The sequence below is a fragment of the Salmo salar genome, chromosome ssa12, assembly GCF_905237065.1.
Source record: "Salmo salar chromosome ssa12, Ssal_v3.1, whole genome shotgun sequence".
NCBI lineage: Eukaryota > Metazoa > Chordata > Actinopteri > Salmoniformes > Salmonidae > Salmo > Salmo salar.
In genome coordinates, this window is record NC_059453.1 from 31,797,870 (window position 1) to 31,810,962 (window position 13,093).

The 13,093-nt window shown below is 45.3% G+C and overlaps 1 protein-coding gene across 6 annotated transcripts in view; it reads right to left on the bottom strand.

Annotated features, from left to right (window-relative positions):
* LOC106564923 (SEC14-like protein 1) overlaps nucleotides 1-13,093 on the bottom strand; it is a 70,092-nt gene that overhangs the window by 3,864 nt on the left and 53,135 nt on the right. For 3 of the 6 annotated variants that reach the window (XM_045691264.1, XM_014131447.2, XM_014131448.2), the window contains 14 exons: nucleotides 12,433-12,582; nucleotides 10,059-10,190; nucleotides 7,023-7,151; nucleotides 6,053-6,371; nucleotides 5,782-5,891; nucleotides 5,383-5,617; nucleotides 3,771-3,859; nucleotides 3,586-3,656; nucleotides 2,728-2,899; nucleotides 2,434-2,568; nucleotides 2,081-2,215; nucleotides 1,156-1,413; nucleotides 591-769; nucleotides 252-278 (listed from right to left, as the gene is read on the bottom strand). In XM_045691264.1, the coding sequence (XP_045547220.1) occupies nucleotides 252-278; nucleotides 591-769; nucleotides 1,156-1,413; nucleotides 2,081-2,215; nucleotides 2,434-2,568; nucleotides 2,728-2,899; nucleotides 3,586-3,656; nucleotides 3,771-3,859; nucleotides 5,383-5,617; nucleotides 5,782-5,891; nucleotides 6,053-6,371; nucleotides 7,023-7,151; nucleotides 10,059-10,190; nucleotides 12,433-12,582 (2,141 nt within the window). The remainder of the gene's footprint in view (nucleotides 1-251; nucleotides 279-590; nucleotides 770-1,155; nucleotides 1,414-2,080; nucleotides 2,216-2,433; nucleotides 2,569-2,727; nucleotides 2,900-3,585; nucleotides 3,657-3,770; nucleotides 3,860-5,382; nucleotides 5,618-5,781; nucleotides 5,892-6,052; nucleotides 6,372-7,022; nucleotides 7,152-10,058; nucleotides 10,191-12,432; nucleotides 12,583-13,093) is intronic. The other 3 variants (XM_014131451.2, XM_014131452.2, XM_014131450.2) reach the window with 3 other exon arrangements.

Consider the following 13,093-nt stretch of genomic DNA (forward strand, 5'->3'; position numbering starts at 1 on the left):
ACAAACTAAAAAGGCATGTGTCTGTTAGTCATTCATGCAAGGGTGAGACTAGCTAGCTTAGTGAGTGAGTGGCTTTTCTCTAGCTGAAGCACACAGAGAAAGCCTAGCATTGCTGGTGAGGTAATGCTCAAATAAAGCCATAAGCAAGGGGTCAAGATGCTAGCATATTAGAGCTGTCGCTAACTGCTAAATGGGAGTTCTCATAAGCAACCAAACGCAATGCAAAGCTAAGGGAACACAGGTCCACTTACAAACTTTGAACATCAAAGCAAGCCGTTCTTCACAGGAAGAGACAGAAAGAAGTGGAAGAGGGGTTGGTGAGCGATAAGAGGACAGGAGCGCATTGAAAAGAAAGAGTGGAGGGTAAAAATCTCTCTTTAGGAGGGGACAGCCTACACTTGGCACGTCATAATGGATACAATGGACAATGTTAATGTCAATATTGTATACAAAAAATATCAAATGGAAAAAATTGATGATACAATACAATCATAACACAAAATACAGTATGATTTAAAACAAAATGACATTTACTTTGATGACCCATTAGATATCAGCTCACACACACACACACACACACACACACAAACCTGAAGTCCTCGGAGCCAATGACCTCTGTGTAGTACATGACTTTGCACTTGTGTGAGGAGACCTGCAGGGAGGCGAGGACGTCGTCCACGCGGGGCAGGTTGGTGGAGGCGCTGCCCGGCATGGTGTGGAACTTCCACTGCAGGATGTAGAACCCGGGCCACCTGGTCACGTGGGAACCCTGGGAGAGGGACGGCGAGAGGGGGAGGAGAGGGACGGCGAGAGGGGGAGGAGAGGGACGGCGAGAGGAGGAGGAGAGGGACGGCGAGAGGAGGAGGAGAGGGACGGCGAGAAAGAGAGATGGGGAAGAGAGAGGTGCATTAGATGAGAGGTCTTAATCATTGTCAATCTGAATGTTCTTAACATTAGATTTATTAAGTATCGAAAAGGCATTTAAAATCACACTTAACACTAAACAACTGGTCTCAACATTGGTGTTATACGCAAACCTGTATATTTTAATGAGTCAATCTTAATTCATTAATTCAGGCACTGACAAAGAGCCACCTGCATGTCTCATGTCTTTCTCAATACTATGAACAACTAGTGTGCTGCTCCAGTGCTGACCTGAACACTCTCCCCCTCCTTGCAGGTGAGTGGTGACTCCACCATGCTGTAGTCCAGGCCTAAGGTCCAGGACTTGTCTATGAGCTGGACGTTGTTCCCCCCGGGGGTGGTGATGCTGCTGTGTTGCCCCACTAGGGGGTCCTTGCGGGGGGTTTGAGGGGCGCGCTTGGAGTGGTAGAGGTGGAAGACCACGTCGCCCTTACACACGTCAAAGTCCCAGGTGATCACGGAGGAGGCGTCGATGATCTCGATCACCACCTGGGAGGGAAAGCAGGGAGGAGGGAGAGAAAAAGTAGTGTGTTGAAGAAGAGGGGAGAGAAAAGGAGAAAGCGAGGGAGGGATGAGAAAGGGAAGGATGGGAAAATCAGAAGTGAGAAAAAGAGATGAGAAGAGTAGAAGTAAAAGAGAGATTGAGAAAGAATTAAAGCGAAAAGAACAGATGACAGAGGCAGGTGAGACAGCAGATTTCTACCGAATAGTATCCACATGGCTTCTTTTATAACAGATTATATAATCTATCTACTTTCCTGTAACAGAAACAAAAGAACAAAAGGGTGCAGATTCCTCTCGAAACAACGTTCAAGTTCAATTTGTGACAGAACCGTGGCTAAATGTCTGAAGATCAGTTTCAATGCACTTTCAGGATTTCTCCAGTGGGTGGCAGTGTTGGTCAAGTAACTTCAGCAGACCAACGTTTGGCTTGTTAATTATTTTCCTCTCTCTATCCACATCTTTCTCTCATTCTTCCCATACCTCTATCCCCATCTCTCTCTTTCTCTCCTCCCGCCTATCTGCCCTTCTCGCTCTTTCTTATTTCTCCTTCTCCACAAACGACTTCAAAGCTCCAGCTAAGGCCACAGTCGCCCCGCTCTCCTCGAGTCCTCTCTGCTCGGCCCCACCCGAGGTGCACTGTATTGGGGCTCACCTCGTGGGGCGCTCCCTTGAAGACGCTGGCACTCTGGTAGATAGTCTCTGTCCACAGGCTGATGTCTTCGTTCTCCAGCTCCTCTGCAGTACGGTACAGAGACTTGGGCACCAGGCCTCCCTCTGGGACTTCACACTGCACACAGACACACAAAGAACTAGGCCATAGGAGAACGAAAACTGCGTAGAAAGTACATGTTTGCTAGGATCTTAAATTCAAATTCATAATATCATTTATACGCACGCACAGACATGAAAAAGGGATACAAACGTTATCGTGGCAACCACACGACAATGTGACTATGTTGGGTCATGACACCACACACACACGCGCGCCCCCACACAGTGACTCACCATACACTCTCCTCCCAGGAAGTCAGGGATGACCTCCTTGTCTATGTAGTCCAGCAGGCCGCCGGGGCCCTGGTAGTCATTTCCAGCGTAGATCAGGAACTTCTTACGGGTGTTCTCGTCGATGAACGGGCTCACCTGAACACAGGACAGAGAAGGTGGGACGAGTCAACACCCTACTGCTCCCACCTAAATACATCATGCCTAACTGCAGCTTATCTAGTGCCATATGAGCACTATATAGGGAATAGGGTGCCGTTTAGGAGTCTCCAGCCATAGTATTTCATAGTGTCTCACCAGGGTCCAGAGCACAGGGAAGACTCTAGGAGCCCTCAGTATGAGCAGACGTCCCAGGGTCTCCGGGTAGTTGGCCTCCACCACCTCAATGATTCTCAGAAGGGCCTTAACCCCCGGTCGCCACAGGTGGCGCATGTTTAACCCTTCGAGGTCCACCAGACACGTCCAACAACTAGAGGGAGGAGAGAGAGAGGAGGTAGGAGGGTGAGATGTTAAGTACTCTACACAGATTGTAAGTACAATACACATTACATTTCCAAATACGACCTTATGACGGAAACGGACAGATTCCTCCCACTCTCTCAATCGGGGGCTCTCGCTCCCTGTCTTACGTGAGGGAACTCCATGGCTTTCCACCCTAGCACACTTGAGATAGACTGCTGCATGGCTTCTCTCAACAGTCACGTCCATCTGATAAGCCTGACAGCTGCCAGGTAACACCCCCCATTCTCACCTCTCTTTTTTTCCTTCTCTCCCCTCTCTTTTCCGTTTCTCCTCTCACTCGCTCCATTTCTGTCACTTAATCCATTTCCCTCTCCCTCTCTCTCCCACACCCTTCAGAGAGGAACCCTCCACATTCTTTCCATCTTGCCTAGAGATAACTTTAAAGAGCATCCCCAACACTCAGCACTGTGTTAATAACCCCACTGCACCAAGGCAATTCCCATGATACACATTAGCTTAGCAACAGCTACAGAGGTCCCATAGGACTCATTACTGTTTAGTCCCCCTTCTCCCAGGAACTCGTGTCCTGTAGATCTGAGAGGCCTAGATAGGTGTATGCAATATGGCTTAATCTCCACTTGACCTATCAGAGGGAGTGGTGGAGCTACTACCAAATAGCAACGGTGTGTGTACCTGATTGGTCGGCCAAAGACTTTGGTGTTCTCCTCACAGCGCCTTAAGCCCTCCTCGTTTATGGATAGAACCTGAAGGGTTAAAAAAAACCACCCACACTTAATGTAGGTATGTTTACACACACACACACATACACACACTTTAGTTACCACATGTGTGACTGACAGCAGAAGAGGTCCACTCACGTGTCTGAGTAGAGACTCCTCTCCCAGGGCTCGGACCAGCCCCTTGGTGTCCATCTGTCCCAGACGCAGGATATAGAGAGGACGACCCTCTGGAAGGACACACAGACGCATCATTTGAATAGTCTAGGGATGCAAATTTCGGTCCATTTTTCTGCCAACTAACCAACCCTCATTAACCAGTCAACAAACAAAAAATAAAATATTATGCATGCATACAAGGAATAGACATTTTTCATTATGAGAAACATGCAACAATAGCAAGTCTATCGTTTTCCAGTCAAAAGGCTACATATAATCTATTATTGAACATTCAACTCCTGTAATTAAGCAGCTAATAAAGCATACTTTTCAAACATTTACCAAAATGCAATCTGTGGGGAAAACAGTTATAAAACAGTGCACCTAATGCAAGTGGCTCCATATATGACAGAGATTAAAATCTCTGCTAGAAACGTAGAGGGGGAATCGAATAGCAACAACTAGGATGGGTTGGGTCTTTGGCTTCTGGACAACAAAATAAAGTTGATATGAAAACCAATAGAACAGGTGAGAAATGCTGGTTAAATGGGATGTGTAAGTCTTTATAAAATCATACTGGTTAAAGGGTATGAGGAAGTCTTTATAAAGTCATACTGGTTAAAGGGTATGAGGAAGTCTTTATAAAATCATGCTGGTTAAACGGTATGAGGAAGTCTTTATAAAATAATTGGTTGCACATTTCTATGGATGGATTTTGGCTACGCTAATTTGAAGCAAGGTAAGACATGCCTCATTATTTGAAGTAAAACGTTCAGGTTTCAAACAATTCTGCTGCCTCACGCTCACATTGCAAAGTGGTGTGTGACGCGCTGATAGCCTGCCTACCGCTGACTTTAGCCTATGCACTCGAACGGCGAATGGGAGGGGCGCTTTAATTACGAGTTGAGATTGAGAAATAAACAAAAACAGTAGCTCTTTTTCCAATCGTGGCCATCAAAACAGTTTACACACGATTGCATTTAGAATTGTTATTTGTTGCTTAGAAAAGCACGGAGCTGCTCTCGCGCTGTCTAACAGGTGATAGGCCATTCTGCTCCTCAAACTAGGCTCTTATACATTTAATTGTGTGATGAGGGCAATGCCTTGGGACTGCCGTGAAGACAAGCAATAAACCAGAGCATGCAAATACCCAGGGCAAGTATGAAGTATCAACAATGTATTTGAAATTGGGACTGGTGAATGGCAATGTCAATTCTAAGTTGTATTCCCTCATTGGACGAATATGGTGTATGACAGGAAGTTGTGGCTTAGACTTCTTTTTCTATTACAGTGAAACACAAAGTGATGTTTTGGGAAGTTACTTCTGTTAACTTCCAAAGAAATAGGACACACACGTTTTTTTACCATGTGTAAATAATACGAGTACAACAGTGTTTGTGCGGTGTGTGTCTGAGTGAGTAATTCTGAGTGACTACTGTATTTTGTGAACATCATATGACTACCGCTCTACATCAAATCAAGACTTCATGACAATTATTGGCGACTAATTGTGTGTGTGTGTGTGTGTGTGTGTGTGTGTGTGTGTGTGTGTGTATGCGTGTGCATGCCTGAGCATCTCTCTCGGTGTCCATACCTTTATCATGGTGGTGCCACCCTCCAGTGTAGTAGTCATTGAGGACCTGTGGTGAGGTCCACGTCTCTAACAGATAGTCCACCTGGTGCTGTTTCCTCCATGTTAAGGACTGACACAGGATCTCCCTGGCCTTCTCCATGTTAAAGTCCCTGGCCCGCAGGAAACGAAGGATGTGCTCGTCCTTAGGGATCTGGAAAGGTGGCGAGGAGGGAGAGGAGGGAGTGAGGGTAAGGGTCTCCAAGGGGGGAGGGGTTCAGAGGGGGCAGGGTAAGAGCGTGCGTGTGTGAGCATGTCACGCATGCCTCTATGTTTGTCTCAAGTAGCAGAGTATGATTTTAAAGATAGAATATGCTTTAGTATGTGTGTGTTGAAAGCTGTAAGGGTGTGTGTGTGTCTCACCTTGCCCTTATGGCTCTCCTGCAGCCACTGTCGTAGTCTGATCAGACAGCTCTCCTGCAGAGGCGTCAGGTCTCCCAAGTAGCGCTTGATGTAGTCTGCATCCAACTTGTCTACAACACACACGCACACAATTTAGGGAATTCTCAAGTCAGTCAATTCAATCTCATTCAAAATCAATCACACAGCTAAACGCCACTTAAAAATATTGTTTCCCATTTTCCTAATGTATTGAAACTTTTGAACAGTGTCTAAATCATTCATTAGTACTAACCATCAGGAGTGCCCGTCTGGTTCTCCATCTGGTTCTCAGGTTGGCTAGTGGCATCGTTGCTGGTGGCATCACTTTGGGTGGCATCATTATTGATGGCAGTGGCAATCTCATGGTCATTGGCATCAGTGGACACGGGGATTGAGACGGCGGGCGTGACAGGCAGCTCCAGCTGGAGGAGCTTTGGGGTGGCACAGACAGGTTTGGTGGTGACGGAGGAAGAGGAGGAGGAGGGAGCATCCAGGGAGGGAGTCCAGCGGGGCACGTGGCTTATCCCCTCTTCCTCTAGCTGGTTTAGGTAGAACTCAATTATCTCCTTACCCTGAAGACGAGGGAGGGAGGGAGGGAGGGAGGGAGGGAGGGAGGGAGGGAGAGCAAGAGAGATGGAGAGAGGGGGGAGGTGGGAGTATGGGGGAGGAGAGAAAGAACGACAGAGTGAGAAAAAGAAGACCGAGTTAGAGTTATTAATATGGAAGGAGGCTAAATAGGGACTAGGAGCTTACCTTTGTTTACATTGGCTCGGCAAATTGGCTTACATTACATAATAAGAGCCACTTAGCACTAGAACTTACCACTCACGGCCCAATGGTATGTCTGCTGTATCAACACTGAATTCCATGGTTGGGCCGGTTCCTTTTCATTTAACTCAATGCAGGAGATGAACTCAATTCCCAATACAATTAGGTTATTTTTTAATTGGAATTTCAATTCACTTATTGAGTTGAAATGAAACCTAGTTGGATTAATAATTTTTTGCATGAGGGGAATGTTTGACCTCTGGTGAATTCTCTAAATATGATACATCTGGGTTGTATTCATTAGGGCGCAACGTACCAACGGTAAACGAAAAGCAACATTTCTTATTGGACAAGGTTCAGGTAGTCCTGCCACCTTTCAGTCTGTTTCTTACTGTTAGTGTCTAATGAATATGACCCTGATCAGATCTGGCTCTCTCGCATACACACACACACACCTTCTTGATACTGCTGGCGTACTGCTTCATGGCCATCTTCTCCACCGTGCTCTCGAAGCCAAAGAACGATTTGATGTCCAGGCTGGCCGACTGCTCGAAACACGTCCAGTCCTCATTCTCAGGGTGGGCCTGCGCACACACAAAAGAGAATATACATGTGTTACCGTGGCAACCACACACGCCAATATGACTGCTGACGCACACTACAAGCTACACATCCTCAGCTATGTGTGGGAGTGCGTACCGATGACACACTGTCCACTGGCATTATACCAATACTGACAGGTTGTGCCGTTATATGCCAACAAATATTGATAGGAGGGAATTTTGTGGCGGTATCAAGCACAGACAGCACATTCACACACATCCCGAGATTGTATCAAAATATATTTTGTTGAATGTCAGTGAGTGGAGTGTGTTAGATAGGACTGGGAGTGAGAGTGTTGAATGTCAGTGAGTGGAGTGTGTTAGACAGGACTGGGAGTGAGAGTGTTGAATGTCAGTGAGTGGAGTGCGTTAGACTGGACTGGGAGTGAGAGTGTTGAATGTCAGTGAGTGGAGTGCGTTAGACTGGAGTGAGAGTGTTGAATGTCAGTGAGTGGAGTGCGTTAGACTGGAGTGAGAGTGTTGAATGTCAGTGAGTGGAGTGCGTTAGACTGGAGTGAGAGTGTTGAATGTCAGTGAGTGGAGTGCGTTAGACTGGAGTGAGAGTGTTGAATGTCAGTGAGTGGAGTGTGTTAGACTGGAGTGAGAGTGTTGAATGTCAGTGAGTGGAGTGCGTTAGACTGGACTGGGAGTGAGAGTGTTGAATGTCAGTGAGTGGAGTGCGTTAGACTGGACTGGGAGTGAGAGTGTTGAATGTCAGTGAGTGGAGTGCGTTAGACTGGAGTGAGAGTGTTGAATGTCAGTGAGTGGAGTGCGTTAGACTGGAGTGAGAGTGTTGAATGTCAGTGAGTGGAGTGCGTTAGACTGGAGTGAGAGTGTTGAATGTCAGTGAGTGGAGTGCGTTAGACTGGAGTGAGAGTGTTGAATGTCAGTGAGTGGAGTGCGTTAGACTGGAGTGAGAGTGTTGAATGTCAGTGAGTGGAGTGGGTTAGACAGGACTGGGAGTGAGAGTGTCGAATGTCAGTGAGTGGAGTGTGTTAGACAGGACTGGGAGTGAGAGTGTCGAATGTCAGTGAGTGGAGTGTGTTAGACAGGACTGGGAGTGAGAGTGTTGAATGTCAGTGAGTGGAGTGTGTTAGACTGGAGTGAGAGTGTTGAATGTCAGTGAGTGGAGTGTGTTAGACTGGAGTGAGAGTGTTGAATGTCAGTGAGTGGAGTGTGTTAGACAGGACTGGGAGTGAGAGTGTTGAATGTCAGTGAGTGGAGTGTGTTAGACAGGACTGGGAGTGAGAGTGTTGAATGTCAGTGAGTGGAGTGCGTTAGACTGGAGTGAGAGTGTTGAATGTCAGTGAGTGGAGTGCGTTAGACAGGACTGGGAGTGAGAGTGTTGAATGTCAGTGAGTGGAGTGCGTTAGACTGGAGTGAGAGTGTTGAATGTCAGTGAGTGGAGTGCGTTAGACAGGACTGGGAGTGAGAGTGTTGAATGTCAGTGAGTGGAGTGCGTTAGACTGGACTGGGAGTGAGAGTGTTGAATGTCAGTGAGTGGAGTGCGTTAGACTGGACTGGGAGTGAGAGTGTTGAATGTCAGTGAGTGGAGTGTGTTAGACTGGACTGGGAGTGAGAGTGTTGAATGTCAGTGAGTGGAGTGCGTTAGACTGGAGTGAGAGTGTTGAATGTCAGTGAGTGGAGTGCGTTAGACTGGAGTGAGAGTGTTGAATGTCAGTGAGTGGAGTGCGTTAGACTGGAGTGAGAGTGTTGAATGTCAGTGAGTGGAGTGCGTTAGACTGGAGTGAGAGTGTTGAATGTCAGTGAGTGGAGTGCGTTAGACTGGAGTGAGAGTGTTGAATGTCAGTGAGTGGAGTGGGTTAGACTGGAGTGAGAGTGTTGAATGTCAGTGAGTGGAGTGTGTTAGACAGGACTGGGAGTGAGAGTGTCGAATGTCAGTGAGTGGAGTGTGTTAGACAGGACTGGGAGTGAGAGTGTTGAATGTCAGTGAGTGGAGTGTGTTAGACTGGAGTGAGAGTGTTGAATGTCAGTGAGTGGAGTGTGTTAGACTGGAGTGAGAGTGTTGAATGTCAGTGAGTGGAGTGTGTTAGACAGGACTGGGAGTGAGAGTGTTGAATGTCAGTGAGTGGAGTGTGTTAGACAGGACTGGGAGTGAGAGTGTTGAATGTCAGTGATTGGAGTGTGTTAGACTGGAGTGAGAGTGTTGAATGTCAGTGAGTGGAGTGTGTTAGACTGGACTGGGAGTGAGAGTGTTGAATGTCAGACACCGCTAGGCAAACCGAGGCAAGTCATACAGTGATCCCTCCGTGACACACGACTTCTGAAAGTGTAGCTCTTCGACTAGCTCTGGCGTTGGATACCTGTTATCTCTGGCTGAGAGTAGCACTGAGGTCAGAGTAGGGAGTGCCACAACACACTGCAGTAGGCCTGGGAGGTGTGAAAGAACTGACTCCAGAACAGTGCGTGAGTGTATTGAGGCGGAGTGCTGCAGGGAACAATGGGAGGTCTGAATTATTCAGTGGGAAGGAAGCAGCATATGAGAGGCTGGTTGGAACACAGCTTTCTCTGCATTGTGACTGCATTGGAGGGAAGGGCTTTCAGACACAAGTGTGCCGTCTACAAATTGCTTTTACAGGGCTGTGTGCGTGTCAGTGTCGTGTGAGGTGATATAAAACTCAGACTGAAGTGACGTGTGTGTAGCTCCATATCAGGAGCTGGTTGGAACACCGCTTGATCCGTCCATTTGAAGAGACATTGTGAATGCACAGGTGTACTGCCGGCAGCTGGCTTCAAAGTGGTTTAACAGGGCTTTGTGAGTGTGTGATTGAGTGCGAGTGTGTGTGCATAAGTTTGACACAATAAAGCCAAGGCTTGAATGTGTATTAGCGAATAGACAGGTAGCTTGTGTGTGTGTGTGTAACACACCGAGTAGCTGCAGAGTTCGTGGATGATGACTCTGTTGGAGAAGGTCTCGTTGTGGGACTCGATATGGAGCGTCCTCTCTCTCTTGTTCAGAGTGTTCTCCTGGCTGAAGTACACATAGTCCACCCCCGCAATCTGCACACAAAGGACACTCATGAAACCAGTTGCAGCAAAACTAAAATGGTCAAAAAGGAAAAACCGATACACTGATTACAAAATGGCCAATGCCTGATTTGCGTGTTACCTAAGGTTTTTTGATTTGTTTTTATTTGTCATGTCAGCTTCGCTTAGAATACAAGCTACGGATGTTTCAAATGCAACTTTATTTAAACTGTCCCCTGAAAATCTCACTTAACAGAATATTAATTTTAACTCGGATACAAATAATGTTGCTGACTCGTCCTCTACTCGTATTTGTGGCCAAAGCATAAATTGGAGAAAAACACCTCAAACTTGTATCTCAAACAGACCGTTAAAAAAATAAATGCTGGCTATTTCCTCATAGAAAATATCATCTTCAATATTTTTAATGACCAGTATACAGCAACACCACTCTTTGGTTGGGGTAAGCCAACACCATTCCAACACAGAAAAGCTAATTTTTAACCTGTTGGGTCTAGGGGGCAGCATTTGCACGTCTGGATAAAAAAAATGTACCCGATTTAATCTGGTTACTAATCCTACCCAGTAACTAGAATATGCATATACTTATTATATATGGATAGAAAACACTCTAAAGTTTCCAAAACTGTTTGAATGGTGTCTGTGAGTATAACAGAACTCATTTGGCAGGCAAAACCCTGAGACATTTTCTGACAGGAAGTGGATACCTGATGTGTTGTATTGACTTTAAACCTATCCCATTGAAAAACACAGGGGTTTAGGAATATTTTGGCACTTCCTATTGCTTCCACTAGATGTCACCAGCCTTTACAAAGTGTTTTGAGTCTTCTGGAGGGAGATCTGACCGAACAAGAGCCATGGAACGGTGATGTCCCATTAGACACCTGGCGCTACTTCATGTTGGGTACCCTCGTTCCAATACGTTATAAAAGACTATGCATTCGTCCACCTTGAATATTATTCATGTTCTGGTTAAAAAAGGCCCTAATGATTTATGCTATACAACGTTTGACATGTTTGAACGAACGGAAATATATTTTTTCCCCTCGTTCATGACGAGAAGTCCGGCTGGCTTACATCATGTGCTAACGAGACGGAGATTTTTGGACATAAATGATGAGCTTTTTTGAACAAAACTACATTCGTTATGGACCTGTGATACCTGGAAGTGACATCTGATGAAGAGAATCAAAGGTAATGGATTATTTACATAGTATTTTCGATTTTAGATCTCCCCAACATGACGTCTAGTCTGTATCGCAACGCGTATTTTTCTGGGCACAGTGCTCAGATTATTGCAAAGTGTGATTTCCCAGTAAGGTTATTTTTAAATCTGGCAAGTTGATTGCGTTCAAAAGATGTAAATCTATAATTCTTTAAATGACAATATAATATTTTACCAATGTTTTCTAATTTTAATTATTTAATTTGTGACGCTGACTTGACTGCCGGTTATTGGAGGGAAACGATTTCCTCCACATCAATGCCATAGTAAAACGCTGTTTTTGGATATAAATATCAACTTGATAGAACTAAAAATGCATGCATTGTCTAACATAATGTCCTAGGAGTGTCATCTGATGGAGATTGTAAAAGGTTAGTGTATCATTTTAGCTGGTTTTATGGTTTTGGTGACCCTGTCTTTGACTTGACAAAACATTACACACAACTCTTGTAAATGTACTGTCCTAACATACTCTAAATTTATGCTTTCGCCGTAAAACCTTTTTGAAATCGTAAAACGTGGTTAGATTAAGGAGATGTTTATCTTTCAAATGGTGTAACATAGTTGTATTTTTGAAAAATTTGAATTTTGACATTTATTTGGATTCAAATTTGCCGCTCTTGAAATGCACCTGCTGTTGATGGAGTGCACCACGGGTGGCACGCTAGCGTCCCACCTAGCCCCAAGAGGTTAACATACTTAATTAACATTTTTGGAAGGAAAACTATTTCACTCATATTTGAAGTAATTATAGGTCATATTTCACAGAAGTCTGGAAACATTGAGCGGAAACTTTAAACAATACTCAAACACTCATATGGCTTCTGCTTGGCCTTTGGGGTCTAGGCTGTGTTACTGTAAAGCCCTTTGACAAACCCTGACGTACAAAAAGGGCTTTATAAATACATTGGATTGGTTGATTGACTTCAAGTACAAGACTCACATTGACTGACAATTTTTTTAAATAATTACATTTGATTGATTGACTGACAAGACGCAAGAGAGAAGTTGGCGACAAGTTAGCCGTACCCGTTTGAGGAGACGAGGGGCGTCCACGTCCAGTTTGCAGCGGCGCTGGACCTGGTGTATGGCTCCGTCCTCGCTCTCAGTTTCCTCCAACACCTCGCTATCCACAAACATGGGAATCAGGTGACACGTGGGGAATCGCCTCTCGTAGGCCTGCGAGAGAGATGGAAAGAGAAAGGGTTATTAGTGTGGGACTCCTTCATTTTAACAATGCAAACTCCTTCACCTTCCATGTTAATAAACTTGATTCAATTGAGAGAGCGTGAGATGCATCAGACAAGATAGTCTAGCCATTGTATATCCAACAATGACATTTAATTGTTGGATATTCCAGTTCCCAAAATCATTTTTTTTCTGCTGTTTTCATATCTCAAAAAAGTGAGTAAGAGAGAAAGAGATAAAGGTGGGCATGAGAGGTTAGGATAGACAGCGAGAGACAAAACACCCTTCAGGTCTATTCAACTCCCTGACCCGCACATCCCCTCACTATGGTTCTATCGTTGACTCGTATCCAATCATCTCAGCAGCTGGCACACATGCCAACATTACACAATGCATTGTTTCATTATCTAGGATGCAAAATAATAGGCCTTAGTAATAATAGGCCCATTAATGGCACCCCAGGCACAATATATCAGTAGAATTCTGCTCATAAAACACATAC